Genomic DNA, 15,009 nt, shown 5'->3' with positions numbered 1-15,009 from the left:
CAGCCTATTACTGAAGTTCATGTACTTTTCTGTGCTTCCTTCTCAACTGTGCTCCTATTGACATTGGACTTCCAGCTCTCATGACTCATGGAAGATCTAGGGCTGTATCCCATTGCAGTTAGTTAAGAAGCAGGCTAATTTGAAAGTTTGTTGCTACTACTTATATTTTGCTTCTGTTTAGCATACTGAACTCATCTGCACAGAAGGAGATCATGTGTATATATCATGTTTCACTCCGTTAAATATACAAGTATCAAGCTGTTATTATATTCTATGAGATGGAACTTCGTTTACTTTGAAATTTAAGATTTATTTTGATTTGATTATGTATGCAAGCTTAGCTATTGAGTAACAAACTATCATGTACTATTATCTTTAAATTGATACTTAAGCCAGCAAAACTACTTTCTGGTTTATAAGGACACATAAGAGGCGGACTCTCGCAGAGGCCCAATTTAGAATATGTTTGACTAAACTGAGATATGTATTATTTACAGTATGTTTAATGTTAAACAGACAGGGTAAGCAATTAACTTGTTGGCCGCTCAAGTTTAGGAAATTTGGGCCACTACCTGAAACCTTTTTCGTATGTTTTACTTGCAGTTCCACACATAGCCACTGGGGAATTTACAATAACAATGACTTTAGGCAGCATTTACACGATAACTGGATCCTTTATGACCTCCTTTTATAGATTGTCCATGCATTCACTTTTCCTTAAAACGTGTTTTGAACAGGAATGGATAGCGTACATTGAATATGTAGTCAACCAAATGTGTTGTTTTGGGCTACTTGGTTATTTGACCTTACCTGCCCCCTTCGCTGAATATGGCTTGAATTCTGGCTTCTTTGCTAATTCAATGTTGCTAATTTTATGCTGACTTTTTCCACTCCAAGAATAAAAGGTGCCACATCAATCAAGTAGAGGAGTTTAGATTTTGGGGCAGAGAAGGGGTCAAGGGCCGGGGAAATAATATGAACTGATATGGTCTCCTGTCCATCTATGGAGGGGGCACCCTCCAAAATGCTGCATCCCGGCATCACTAACACTAGGCTTTCCCATGAATGGCCCACCTGTTGAGGGCAGGAGAACTTGACACCTGCTCATGAGGGCATTGGGATCAATCTGAATCACAAAAGGCCAGATATCAGGAGAGTTTGTTTCCTTGGATCTCTACCATAGACAAGCAGGGGCATCTTTTGTAACATCAACACAACTTTGCAATTTATATGAAATAATTAGCAGTTGCTGGAAATTATAATACCTTCTTTTCACTGCTATTCTACCCAAATACCACTAGATTGAATACGATACTTTGTACACATGATAAATACATAAAAATTAGATTTGGGGAATGCTACATTTTTATAATCATCATCTGAGATTGGTTGCATGGCCTTGGAAAAGGGTTTATATATTGGCCATTTTTTTGAAGGACAAACATGTATAGAGGATGTAAATTCACAGAAAGAAATCAGTTATTATCCCACATTCCCTAAGACTCTACATGAACTCGCCAACAACATGTGAAATCTATGTTTGCCCCTGAAGAAGAAATAATGATAACCCTACCTTGGGGTAACCTGATCATGCTTTGGCTAAGTTAATACATGCGTCCGATAACTAAACAATTACATTAATGACTTAGTGTTCATTTACAGTCCTCCTTTCCCCATACAGGGTTAAAAGTAGGGTGACGAATGGGTGGAAGGTTGTATTGGACGTAGTTACTTGTGACCTGTTATTTTGTGAACAGGTATTCACGAACTTCCTTTGAGCCTGATGAGTGCATTTCTCACGTGTGATCGGCCTTTTACGTATTTAGTCGGATTTTGTAACTTCCGTCTGCACACAGAAATGTTCTTAATTACTTAGAGGAAGCATGTGTGTGTTTTTGATGTTCTTGGTAAAGCATGTAGTGTAAGATTTCAGCTCTCCCACAGTCCTATAAATCAGTTTTAGTGCTCAGAATAAGGTTCTCCTGTTGCATGTTTGTTAATCATGTGTCTGGTTTGAATTCTTGCATGCAGGAAACTCATGTCCTGTTAAATGAGGGAAAAATTAGCATTCTGGTTTAGCTTCTTGTTTTTATACACTTATGCTTTAAATTTGAATTCTTATTTCTGTGGAATGCATTTAGTGAAATCTGGGTTTGGTTGTAATTTATCCCGGCCTTTCCCTGGCTTGTTTTAACTGTTAAAGCGTTAAAATAACAAACTATTTGCTTAAATTGGCTATTAAAATGGACGTGGAAATGAAGCCTCCCTACTTTGGACCATATTGTTACAGTTGCTCTATAATGGGACCATGTAAAGTACATTAGAGAGTCATAAGGTTATCTTGAATATATGACAAGACCAAGGACCATGTAATGTTTATGGTCTTTAGAGCAGGAGAAATAGCCAGACTTGATTGGTCGAATGGTCCCTATCTATCAAATTCTCATTCCTTGAGAGGGCTCCTGCTCCTATGAGCTTACATTCTATTAGTTTGCAAACTTACAATCTAATTCAAAGAGGATGGACTAAATGGTTGTTCTGTGTATGTTTGGTACATGGTGTAACTGCACATACAGAAGAACAAATGGCACGATGTGTGACAACCAGCCTAAGCTATAAAAAACATAGAATAGGGTAAAGAGACTCCAATTGTAAGAGATATGGATTTGTCGGGACTGTTTTATGTTCTTAGGAGAACAAGTACAAATATTACAAATATGTAATGTAAGAGTTTTATTTTACTGGAGGGTAATAGATAAATGCAACCACCTCCCATCAGAGAGAGATACATTAAACACGCATGGGATAGGCATACATCTAGGACTAATTAAGGTCTCAGTCTCTACATCAGGAATAAACAGTATAAGAGTGGATCATATAAGACATGATCCTTTGTGTAACCAAGACAACAGCTCTTTAAAATATTTTGGAGTTTGGAATCCTCTGTAGTTCAGAAGAGCTTGCAATCTCTGTTTGGGTGCCTTTCAGCAGAAAATAGCAGCAGCTAGCTAGCAGTTCGCTATAAATTGGCATTATGTTATAACTTAATATATATGAGCAGAAATAAGGTTCTTTTATTCCTCTTTATTGCGGTCATTCTGTTTTCCATTTTATTTCTGTGTGTTTGTGTATGTATTATGTTGCCGTGGGGATTGTACACAAATCCAGAGTTACGGTTACTGTTCTTTTCAGGAAAACGCTGAAATGTCCCGCTGAGCCTTTTCTTTTGATCTAATAGAGAAACAAAAATGTAAATTTACGTCAATGAGATGTTCAGAAGTATTACCATATTACACATTACTTATGCTGTCATCGTTGGGTAATGAAAACGTACTGCTGTCTCATTTAATGGGAACATTATCAAAACACTGTGGTATCTTTTCCTGTTTATATGTGTTTCTGGGTTATGGAGGTTTTCTAGCGATACATAGATTGTCAGCAACATAGATAAATGATTGGTGATGTCATAGGAACCTACTGTTACTATGGAGAAAGATGTTGGGTTTACCACCATTTTCTGGGTATGTTTATATATATATATATATATATATATATATATATATATATATATATATATATATATATATATATATATATATATATATATATATATATATATATATATATATATATATATACACCCTATGTGACCCAAAAGTATGTGGACACATGACCATCACACCTATGAGCTTGATGGACATCATATTGCAAAACCATAATACGCTGCTTTTTGCAGATCTAACAGCTTCCACTCTTCTAGGAAGACTTTCCACAAGATTTTGGGGAGTTTCTGTGGGAATTTTTGCCCATTCATCCAATAGAGCATTTGTGAGGTCAGGCAGTGATGTTGGATGAGAAGGACCGTCTCGCAATGTCCATTCCAGCTCATCCCAAAGGTGTTTGATGGGGTTGTGCGGCCGGTCAAGTTCTTCCACACCAAACTCACCCAACCATGTCTTTATGGACCTTGCTTTGTGCGCTGGGGCTCAGTCATGCTGGAATAGAAAAGGGTCTTCCCCAAACTGTTCACACAAAGTTGGAAGCATAGCGAAGTCCAAAATGTCTTGCTATGCTGAAGGGGCAACTTTACCCTTCACTAGAAATAAGGGGCCAAAGCCTGAAAAACAGCCCCAGACCATTATCCCTCCCCCCCACCAAAATTAACAGTAGGCACTCTAGGTATTCTGGTAGGCAGAGCCAAACCAGGATTCATCAGTCCAGAAAACACATTTCCACTGATCCAGACTCTACTGGCAGTGCGCTTTATAGCTTCCAAGTCGACGCTGGGCATTGCGCATAACGATTGTCGGCGTGTGTGAAGCTGTTCAGCCATGGGGATTTCACAAACTGACTCGTGGCAAAGATGGCATCCTATGACAGCGCCATGTTTAAAGCCCAGCTCTTGAGAACGATCCATCCTGCTGCGGATATCCGACTATGGAGACGGCTGCCTGTGTGCTGGATTTTATACACCTGTTAGTGTTGAATTAATGAATAATTAGGAGGGGAAGTGTTATTTGGCCACACCCACTCACGTTGCTTCTAGTAAAGGCTGTTAGCCCCACCTCTTTTGTGAAGCCACTCCCCCAAAAAGGGAGCTCATGCAGAACTAACTTTAGACCTATGACCAGTGTTCCCTCTAAGCTGTGCGCTTGTGCGCACGCACATAGCTTTTTTAGAGAGCGCACATGTCCACAAATTGTGCGCACAACAGTTTTTCCCAAAAAAAAGAAAAAAATTATAATTTTATTGAAACTTTATGCGGCGCGGATATTGTGAGCACAAAATGAAATTTTCTGCGCACGCCAACTAAGAAAAATTAGATGGAACATTGCCTATGACCTGCTCATGTTTAGGAATTCCAGGCTTACAGCCAAGTAGGAAAGCACCCCTCCAGTTGTACAACGTTACTTGCCTTTTAGAATCAGAAGGAATTGTGATGTCATGTATTTAAATCTGAAAGTTGGTCATTACCTGAGAAAATAATTCCTATAAGCCCCAGAGGTTCCTCTCATAAGTGTTGCTGGAGGTGTGTGGAGAAGGTGATCAGGAATATCTAATGCAAGCTTACGGATAAGCTTATACAGATAACATTGTGGGTTTATGTGATGTGTATTGTGTGCATATCTGGTGTCTGAGTAACGCGTGGATTGTTCGTAAGCATCTTTAAGGTTATAGCAGATCTGTGACTTCATCCTACATATTACAGCCCTATACACTAATATAGTGAAATATATATATATATATATACATATATATATACATATATATAATATATAGAAATCTATATACTTGTGTAACGAAACCCCACCTTGTGTATACACTACGTGAACAGCCATTATTATTCCTCCCTGTAATCTCTCCCTCTCCTACTGATTGATGCTCATTGGATCAGGGCAGCCTTTGCAAGGGTTGGAAACATGAAGGGAGAAAGTTTCCGGACAGACTTTTCATATGCTAGAGATCAGCTCTCTCAGGCATGAAGGAAGATGGAACACGAAGATCTCTGCATGCAAAGGTACAGACTTCCACGAGCCCCTCCTCACGTGCTGAAAGGTAAGCATGTGTGAGCGGGCTCAGAATGTTTTTTTTTTTTTTTGCTGTGTCGGTATATAGTATTTATATATGTGTGTGTATATATATATATATATATGTGTGTATATATATATATATATGTGTATATATATATATGTATGTCCCAGCTGGATTTTTTTTAGACATGCTCATATTGGCATTAGCGTATTTTATTTTGCTTGCTGCACACTGCGGAGAGATTTTGTGGCTCTGGATCTGTGAGTTTATAATAGGCACGCACACGCATGTAAAACATTTTTAAAGGAACAGTCTTAAAAAGTCCCCTTTCTAACCCCCCCCCAGGAAGCTGCTGTATGGGGTAAGAGCAATCACGTCCTGATGGGCTGTGGAGACGTCCGTCTGATGCCCCCACATACGTCATAGGAAGTTTTGGATAATAAGGTTTGGGCGTTTAAAGATAACGAAGCACTGCGTCTCCTCTACAAATGGTTCTGAAGATACTGTAACGTTAAATAGGTGACGTGTGGCTTATCTGCCAGGTATTTGTTGATTATGTTCTGATTATTAGTTTTCTGGTTTCTTTTTGCAATAAAGCAAAATGTGTCCTCATCTTTCACACTGTAGCCATACGTGCAAACTCTCCCGAATACTAAAACAAAAGTCTTAATAGCAGATGAGGATGAGGCTTATCTCCCCTACAGATTCACCGTCTCAAAAAAAAAATAATTATTGATCACATTTACTGATCAGGGTTTTTAAGGTATGCATTCCTGGATTCCTGTATTAGGAATTTGATGGCAGATAAGAGCCATTCGGCCCATCTAGTCTCTCCATTTTTCCTAATGTAGTGACTCAGATCTTAATCAGTCCCTGGTCTTGTCTAGCCATATGCCTATCCCATGCATGTTTACATTCCCTTACTGTATTAGCCTCTACCAATTCTGATGGGAGGCTGATCTATTTATCCACCACTCTTTCAGTAAAATCAAATATACTTTATGTGCCTGTTGTACATAAGACAATATAGAGCATATACAGAAATATTTATATTATACTGCATAGTGATATAGGGGAGCTAACAAATTAGTTAGTGAATATAATCTTATATTATATCCACCTATGGATCCAGTTACCAAGGGATACATAAGGAATGCCTATATATATTATATATATTTCCTATATTTGCTAAATTCTGCTAAAGTTGCTCAATGCACTTCTGGCTTCTAATCTTTTATTGTGTGATGTATGTAACGCAGACAGGCATGTACCTTTTTATAATTCCAGTGCTTCTGGTTTGATGTGTACAAAAACAACACGCAACGTTTCCAAACAAATTAAAATGTATTTATAATAATAATAATAACAGTTTGCATGGTTTAATAACAATTATGCCAATAGTGAAATCCAAGATGAGAGTCATGGGGAACTTATAATTGGCAACTCTTGTCTCTTCAGCTGCTGCAAACCACAACTCACATCACGCTCAGCCAACCGGAGATGGTTTTATGATGTCTGCTATGGTGGGTTTATTTGTATTGCTGCGGAATGGAGGGGACTGTTGCGGGAAATTAAACGTCGGTATAAAGCTGTCCTGGATTAAACAGACAAGACCAGGGACTGATTAGGACTCGAGTCTTCACAGGGAAAACGGGCAGCCTAGATCGGCCGAATGGGTCTTATCTGCCGTCAAATTGTGTGTTGCGTTGCTGCCAATGCTTTCTTGTGCTGTATGGTTGGGGGTCCTTGACATCAGGGTGTGGATGCCTTGAGACACTTGTCTAGGAATGGGTGGGATGTACGAGCTGATTGATGTGTAATGGCTGGAATTGTTCCTGGTAGGTGTTTTGTTTGAGAATGTTAATGACAGAGGTGGAGGTTTTTGCTTGTCCTTTGACTTGGTGCTGGCTTCTTTCATGTCATAAGAAGGGGTTTTTAACCTCTTTGTTGCCAGATGGTCAGATCGGCTACTCAAACTAGTCTAAAACTAGAGGAAAAGAAGCATAGCTGTAATGAAAGGCAGCGTTACTTTACTGAGAAGTGGAACAGCCTCCCAGTAGAAGTGGCAGAAGGTAATACAGTAAGGGAATTTAAGCATGCGTACGATAGGCATATCGCTTCTTAATCTTAGGCGAGACCAAGGACTGATTAAGAAAATGCAATAGATGCGCTGAATGGTTCTTATCTGCCGTCAAATGTTTCTATAATACATGGAATTCTTGACGTAGCAGAGATAAATTATCATATTTCATATTTCTAGATTGTAAGCTCTTTTGAGCAGGGCCCTCCTTACCTTTTCCTTCTGTAAATCCAGATTGTTATGTGATGCCTTACGTGTTATATCCGGTTCACCTATATAAATCGATCAATATGTATTATACCCACATTCATTCGTACGCAAGTATTACAAAGTCCACAAAGTGCAACAATAATAGCTAATGTGTGTTGGTCGGATGAATTAACCCATACATTTCTGTTATCACAGGTGCCTGCAAACCACAATTCCTTGCACATGTGAGACTGTTATTTAATTATCATTACATTATGAAGGAGGTAAAATGAGATGATTTGTGTTGAAGGCAGCGGCCAGGAGGAAAGCCGAGCTCTGTGTAATGCAACATGTGAAGACTTTACTGAATCCTGACTTATTCCCACAAGTTCACAGGAGAAAGGAGGGGAGGCTGGGGGGGGGGCTGAGCCGTTCCTTATATAGGCCACACACTGGGCGTGGCGTCTGTGTTTGATTGACACGTTCCTGGAGTGATTTACCCCACGTGATTTGCAAAGGGGCTGGAAGAAAAACAGACTGTCTGGCTGGAGTCTCATTATATTCAAATATTCATTTTAGGAGCCAGTTCCATAGTATCCTCCTGGTCAGCAAACTGCCTCCGAGCCCCTGAGCTTTTCAACAAATTTGTCCAAGATTGGCTGTCAAGAATCATGGACTGTTTTTCTATGCCTTGTTTTCTGTCAGTGAGTAGACTTTTTGATTTTTACTCCTTTCCTATACCTTGCTCTATACATTACTGAAGGCATCACTAGGAGCTGCAGGGTTAGGATGTGTTGCAGTGACCTGGTAGTGGATCTGAACATCTGGATCTCTTTTGGAATCTTATGAGAAAGCATTTAACTCAGCAGATCTCCAGCCGGGATCAGAGCAGAGGGTGATCCCCACTAAACCATCAGCAGAACTCCGCTGACTCTCTGTACAGATCAGCTGTAGTGTGAAGGCACTGTCAGGCGCACTGCGCAGCAACACTGGCAGGCAGAGTGCAGTGCTCCTCCAGTGTTAACTGTTTAACACACTGGCATACGGATCGCAGTGGTGTTGGGTTACTCTGGCAGGAAGATCCCTGTGCTGGTGGCTTGCTCTGCCAGGCAAAGTGCACTGTAATTCCAGTGCTGGCTGCTTAACACACTGGCAGGCTGATTTCAGTGCTTTTGGGATACTGTGGCAGACAGAGCGCAGTGCATCCCCCAGCGTTAACTGTTTAACATACTGACAAGCAGATTGCAGTGCTGTTGGGTTACTCAGCCGGGCAGATTGCAGCGCATCTCCAATGTTAACTGTTTAACACACTGGCACGCACATAGGAGCGCTGTTGGGTGTTCCTGGAAGGCAGATTGCAGTGCTGTTGGGAGATTCTGAAAGACAGATTGCAGTGCTTATACACGCACTGGCAGACGCAGTTTAACGGTGTTGTGCTGTAGTTTGCGGTATAACCCCAGCGCTACCTGTTTAACGCGCACCGGCAGTGCGTCTGGAGAGCGAGCCGTGCTTTACCTGTGCTGGGCGCTGGCGATGGTATTGCACTGGCAGGCAGTTTGCAGAGGAAGCCCAGTGCTGGCAGCTTTACACCCCAGCGAGCACACTTTGCCCCCTGGGTGACTCACTGGCTGCAGTGTTTGCACCCCAGGGCTGATGCGGATCGTGGCAGGAAGCTTGCAGTGCTGTTCGGGACACTGGCAGTGAGATTGCAGTGCACTCCCTATGTAGAGGTCCGGCTGGAGATAATTGTCCAGATAGTCCCAGAGACACGGATTAGCAGGATGGTCTGATAATGAGCTATGTGACTGTAAACAAGTTAGACCTCGACATGATAGTCAGCCCCTCCTGCCCCATTCATGCGATGTGCCCCGAGACCTCTCTGCTATTCTTGATTTAGGCTGTTTTTTAAATCCTGACCCTCCTATTTATTTGCATGTATTGTCTTCTGCACCCCAGAGACACCATGATTCCTGGTAACCGAATGCTGATGGTCATTTTATTATGCCAAGTCCTGCTAGGAGGCAGTAACCATGCTAGCCTGATACCTGAGACCGGCAAGAAGAAAGTGGCCGAGATTCAGGGCCAAGCCGGAGGAAGGAGGTCCGCTCAGAGCCATGAGCTCTTGCGGGACTTTGAGGCTACCTTGCTCCAGATGTTTGGACTCCGCAAACGGCCGCAGCCCAGTAAAGAGGTGGTGGTCCCCGACTACATGCGGGATCTGTACAGGCTCCAGTCCGCGGAGGAGGAGGACGAGGTGCAGGAGATTAACCTGGAGTACCCCGAGAGACCCACGAGCCGAGCCAACACAGTGAGGAGCTTCCACCACGAGGGTAAGTGTCCCGGGGAGCACACCCCTGACTGCACTCTAGAACCCGATTCCTGTCTGCTACCTATAAACCTTTCCATCGTACGTGCTGAGAACCTTAGCCTCCTCCAGACTACCCCTGACTGCACTCTAGAACCCGATTTCTGCCTGCCACCCATAAACCTTTCCATCATACCTGCTGAGAACACCAGACCATCACTGGCCACATTCTAGAACCCGATTCCAGCCTGCCACCTCTTTACATGAGCAACCCAGATAACCTCCAAAAAGATATCCCGATTATTTATTTGGAGGGGGGGGGCGCATATGAACTGCCTACACATACAATCCCAGCCATTATATTATCTGCAGACAATGGGTCAATTGCTTAGATCCATATAATGGGCATGCACCTCAAACAACCACCCCCCATAAATAAATACATCTCTGGGTAATTAATGACCTGGCATCTTAATAACCCCCAGGGCCTTTCCTGACTGTACACAGGTTGGGGCACCCTTTGATAAGAACTGGCCCTTAATTCATATTTCAGCATATGCATACTAACCTCATGCTGCCCTGTTCTCTATGGATCTGCCCTGAAGCATACTCCATAAAATCGGTTTGTTTTCAAGACCACAAAGACTCCTGCTGATAACGTCTAAACTTGAGCTCTGTTAGGCTGGACTTGCAGCTTAACTTTGCATTGCACTAGGCATGAGCACATACATTGCCCCCTTTTGTGAGAATTAAACTGCTCTGTTTGTGTACCTAAAAAACCCACATTTGCAAGTCAATAGGCTTCCAGGAACTCTGGAGCTAATAATGCATTTCACCTTTACAGACTGAATTTCAGGTTTGCAGGACAAGTTTACTCCTAAATGGAAATACATTTACATTGCATACAGTTCATACTCTTAGTGTGTTGTGTGTTTGGTCATTCACTAGACTTAATGCTTATCCCATGGATTATAACCAATGAACCTGTCTATTATAATGTATACATCATTCCAAAATATAGAGGACCCTACACCACTCTGAAAGTGTTAAATGGGTTAAATTGACTTAAAATGTTAAAAGTGGGCCACTTAAAAAAAGAAAAGGCCACCAATATTTGTGTGTTTTGTGAGTTAATGCTTCTCTAGATTTGTTTAACCCTCTTTAATTGAGGCATTAAACACATTGCATGCACTATAGGATGCCCAATAATATTTTGATGTTAATTGGTTGAGATTAAGTCATTATTAACAAGAAATGCAAGCAAAATATTCTTGTGTATATATACTATATGTATTTATAGTAAAACTCCATTAATGTAATAAATATGTAATCAGCCAAATATGAAAAAAAAGAAAACACTAAGAAAAAACAAAAAGCAGTGGGACAATGGCATTTAGGGATCATATTAAAAAATATATATAATTTGTTGACTTTAATTACAATAGATCCAATGTATCTATGGCTTTAATTGACTTGTATGTGGAAAATATTCATTTGTCACAACTGTTTAAATGTTTCCCTTTATTTTTTGTTTCCACTGTATCATTTTACTTTGTTTCTAAACGTATGAAATGTCTAGATAAGCCCCTGACCCAGGCATTTACGGCAATTATACACTTAACGGGTCTTTCTGTGCAGTGCTTGGGTATGCTGTACTGGCACAACAAAAAAAATGAAATAAAAATAAATTCATATTCCTGCTAAATTTATTATATCGGTTTATTTTGAACTTTTTTTTATGGGCCATTTTATGAGTTCCCCCTGATCAAAGGAAAAGGCGTTGCTGTCTGTTTTTTCCACTAGTTTTTAATATTTAAAGAACACTTGGTGTATTTAACGTTACAGCTGTGTGTTTGTAAGGTTTATTCAATAGAGCCTTGTAATCTGATCCAAAGGTTTCCTTGCGGATGTTGCTTTTCCAAAGTAAATCTAAGTTATTAATCCACAGCATCATTACTGTGTTGGAATTTACTCCCCTCCTCTCTCTCTCTCTCTCTCTCTCTCTCTCCCTCTCTCCCTCTCTCACTCTCCCTCTCTGTAATATGATCAACAAGGCATGCTCTATGTTTTCAAATCACTGGATATCCTAAGCAATATGTTTGAAATGCAAAAAGAAAAAAATGTTTAATGTGATTGCATCTGCTCCTTTCTCTACGCTGCCAAGTCATTTTGAACATGGAGTTTGAAATCATTTGGTATGCATCTCTGAGGACCAGACACTAGGCGATACCAAAAACATTTTTGTTTTCTGCACCAAAATCCAAAAAAAAACAAAAAACCCTCAATGCTGTACGCCTAAGAGCAGATGAGTCACAGCCGTCTATTCGTCTGATGTCATTATTGATATTTATACAGATATTTACTGTTCTCTTTTTATTATTATATCCTTTTTTTAGATCATTTGGAATACGCACCCGGAACAGCGGGGAATGCAAGTGTCCACTTTATCTTCAACCTCAGCAGCATTCCGGAAAATGAGGTCATTTCTTCTGCCGAGCTGAGACTCTATAGGGAACAGATCGAACATGGGGTAAATTGGGAAGAGGGTTTCCACCGGATAAATATATATGAAGTCATGAAACCTCGTTCAGCAAATGGGCACACGATTACTAGGCTGCTGGACACAAGGCTAATCCATCACAATGTGACGCGGTGGGAAAGTTTTGACGTGAGCCCTGCAATTATGAGGTGGACCCAGGATAAGCAGATAAACCATGGACTTGCTGTCGAGGTGATCCACCTCAATCAGACCAAAACGTATCAGGGGAAACATGTCAGGATTAGCCGATCTTTATTACCTCAAGAGGATGCAGACTGGTCACAGATGAGGCCACTTTTAATCACTTTTAGCCATGATGGCAGGGGACATGCACTAACCAGGAGGTCCAAAAGAAGTCCAAAACAGCAGAGAGCCCGGAAAAAAAACAAAAACTGCCGGAGACATTCCCTCTATGTGGATTTCAGTGACGTGGGCTGGAATGATTGGATAGTGGCGCCACCTGGGTACCAGGCTTTTTACTGTCACGGGGATTGCCCGTTTCCCTTGGCTGACCACCTGAACTCAACCAATCATGCTATTGTACAAACGTTGGTCAACTCTGTAAACTCGAGTATCCCAAAAGCGTGCTGCGTCCCTACAGAACTCAGTGCCATTTCCATGCTCTACTTGGACGAATACGACAAAGTAGTTCTCAAAAACTATCAGGAGATGGTAGTGGAGGGGTGTGGATGCCGTTAAAACCTAAAACTGATACATAAACAGACTGCTTGTTATGGGCTGGACTTCCTTCAACCGAAATGTTCACCTTGACCTTATTTATGACTTTTATGTGCAAATGTTTTGACAATATGATCATATATTTTGACAAAATATATTTATAACTACATATTAAAAGGAAAAAAAAATAAAATAAGTCATTATTTTAAACATAAGCTACTTCTTTGTACAATGTGTTTATAAATGTACATTAGGATGAATATGGATTTATTGGGAATAGATTATTTTTTTTTCTATAAATGGCTTTTATTAGTTTTTATATTTATTAGCGAAATGGCTTAAATTCTCTTTTTTTTTAATGTAAATTAGTCTGGGGCATGTTAGTTGTCTGCGTGTCACTGTGGCATTTGAATACCCAAACTCCTGAGGTTTAAAACCACTTGACTTGCTAACCTGTGTTTTAATGTTGTTTTGTGTTCTTGTTTGTTATGCTAACGCCAAGCTTATTTTACCTCCCACCCTCCCGTTGTATATTCTTAAAGTTCAAAGCTATGCATACATATATTCATATATCCCCCCCCCCCGAGGTTAGCAACAGATCTGGTACGAGAAGAGGTTTTTGTGGAAAAATTACTTCTTTCAAAACATCAAAGGTTATAAAAGGCTTTTGAAGGCCAAATACACATAATGCAAAAAAAAAAAAAAAGTTCACTTCTAGAGTATTTAAAGGTGACATGTCTTCATTTGTACTTCTTTTTTAACCAAGCAATACAAGAATTCATAACATCAAATAAAAACTGGCATTCTATTTTCCAGAAACCTGTTAAAAAGGTCTCATTAATTTATTTTTGGGTTGTAATTTTTTTTTATTTTTTTTTAATGCTGTTAACATTTTCAGACATTTTGGTTTTTTTTTTTCAAGGCTTTTGTGCGTCAACGCTTATAGCTATTCCCAGAAAAAAAAAAAACATTACCGCGAGGTTTTGTTTTTTAATTATCGAAGCCTTACGATCCTTAGTTAAAACCAATAAAAACCTCAACAGCAGAAAACTTTGCCAAAGCCTTTGCTTCCTGGGGAGTGCAGGTGGAGGGGCCAAAGCGATGCCTAAGGCTAAGGCAACAAGACTCCACGCTGCTTTTGTGTTTGTAACTCCTTGAAGAGAAAAAAAAGGCTTTTTTAATTGTACTGAGCTTAAATAAATTGTTTAAAAGGCATTGAACGTAGTTTTCCCTTGGGACTAATTTGCTTTGTGTTACTTGATTTCCAAGAATCTAACTACCCCCCCTCCTTTTTTAAAAAAAATGTAAATATTTATTAAATATTTATGAATGCCCTTGTCTTGGGTGACCAATAATTCATATTAATCTGGAGTCAATCCATAGGGTTCTTTTTGATTGCCTATTATAAGTTTAAGGAGTGGAGAACGTTCTTCGCGAAGACTAACGTAAGACCTTTGGAATTTGGCGTGACTTTTGTGTGTTATCCCCTTTAAACATGACTCTGATGGTCCCCGTGTGTGTATGTAAATAGAGCACCAAGCTCAATTACTTTTGGTGAAGGATTAGTACAAGTATGGAGTGAACTACATCGTATAGTGTTTCCATTTACTTCACTTTCCCTTGTACCACCTTCACCAGATCATGTAGCTAATCGTATGCAGTCCCCTCTTTTTTCTTGTTAGGATA

General features: G+C 40.3%; 1 protein-coding gene across 2 annotated transcripts; it reads left to right on the top strand.

Annotated features, from left to right (window-relative positions):
- Positions 1-8,373: 8,373 nt before the first annotated feature.
- BMP4 (bone morphogenetic protein 4) lies at positions 8,374-14,153 on the top strand. Of its 2 annotated transcripts, none has more exons than XM_053474650.1 (3): positions 8,374-8,505; positions 9,758-10,131; positions 12,503-14,153. In XM_053474650.1, exons 2-3 carry the CDS (start codon positions 9,765-9,767, stop codon positions 13,342-13,344), a joined length of 1,209 nt encoding a protein of 402 aa, XP_053330625.1. In that variant the 5' UTR covers positions 8,374-8,505; positions 9,758-9,764; the 3' UTR covers positions 13,345-14,153. The 2 variants fall into 2 exon arrangements, with proteins under 2 accessions (XP_053330625.1, XP_053330624.1); XM_053474649.1 differs by having other exon boundaries at positions 8,393-8,501.
- Positions 14,154-15,009: the final 856 nt, after the last annotated feature.

This window comes from Spea bombifrons, chromosome 9, assembly GCF_027358695.1.
Source record: "Spea bombifrons isolate aSpeBom1 chromosome 9, aSpeBom1.2.pri, whole genome shotgun sequence".
Lineage (NCBI taxonomy): Eukaryota > Metazoa > Chordata > Amphibia > Anura > Pelobatidae > Spea > Spea bombifrons.
Note: the sequence above shows the minus strand (reverse complement) of the source record. Positions and strands in the feature narration are given on the sequence as shown.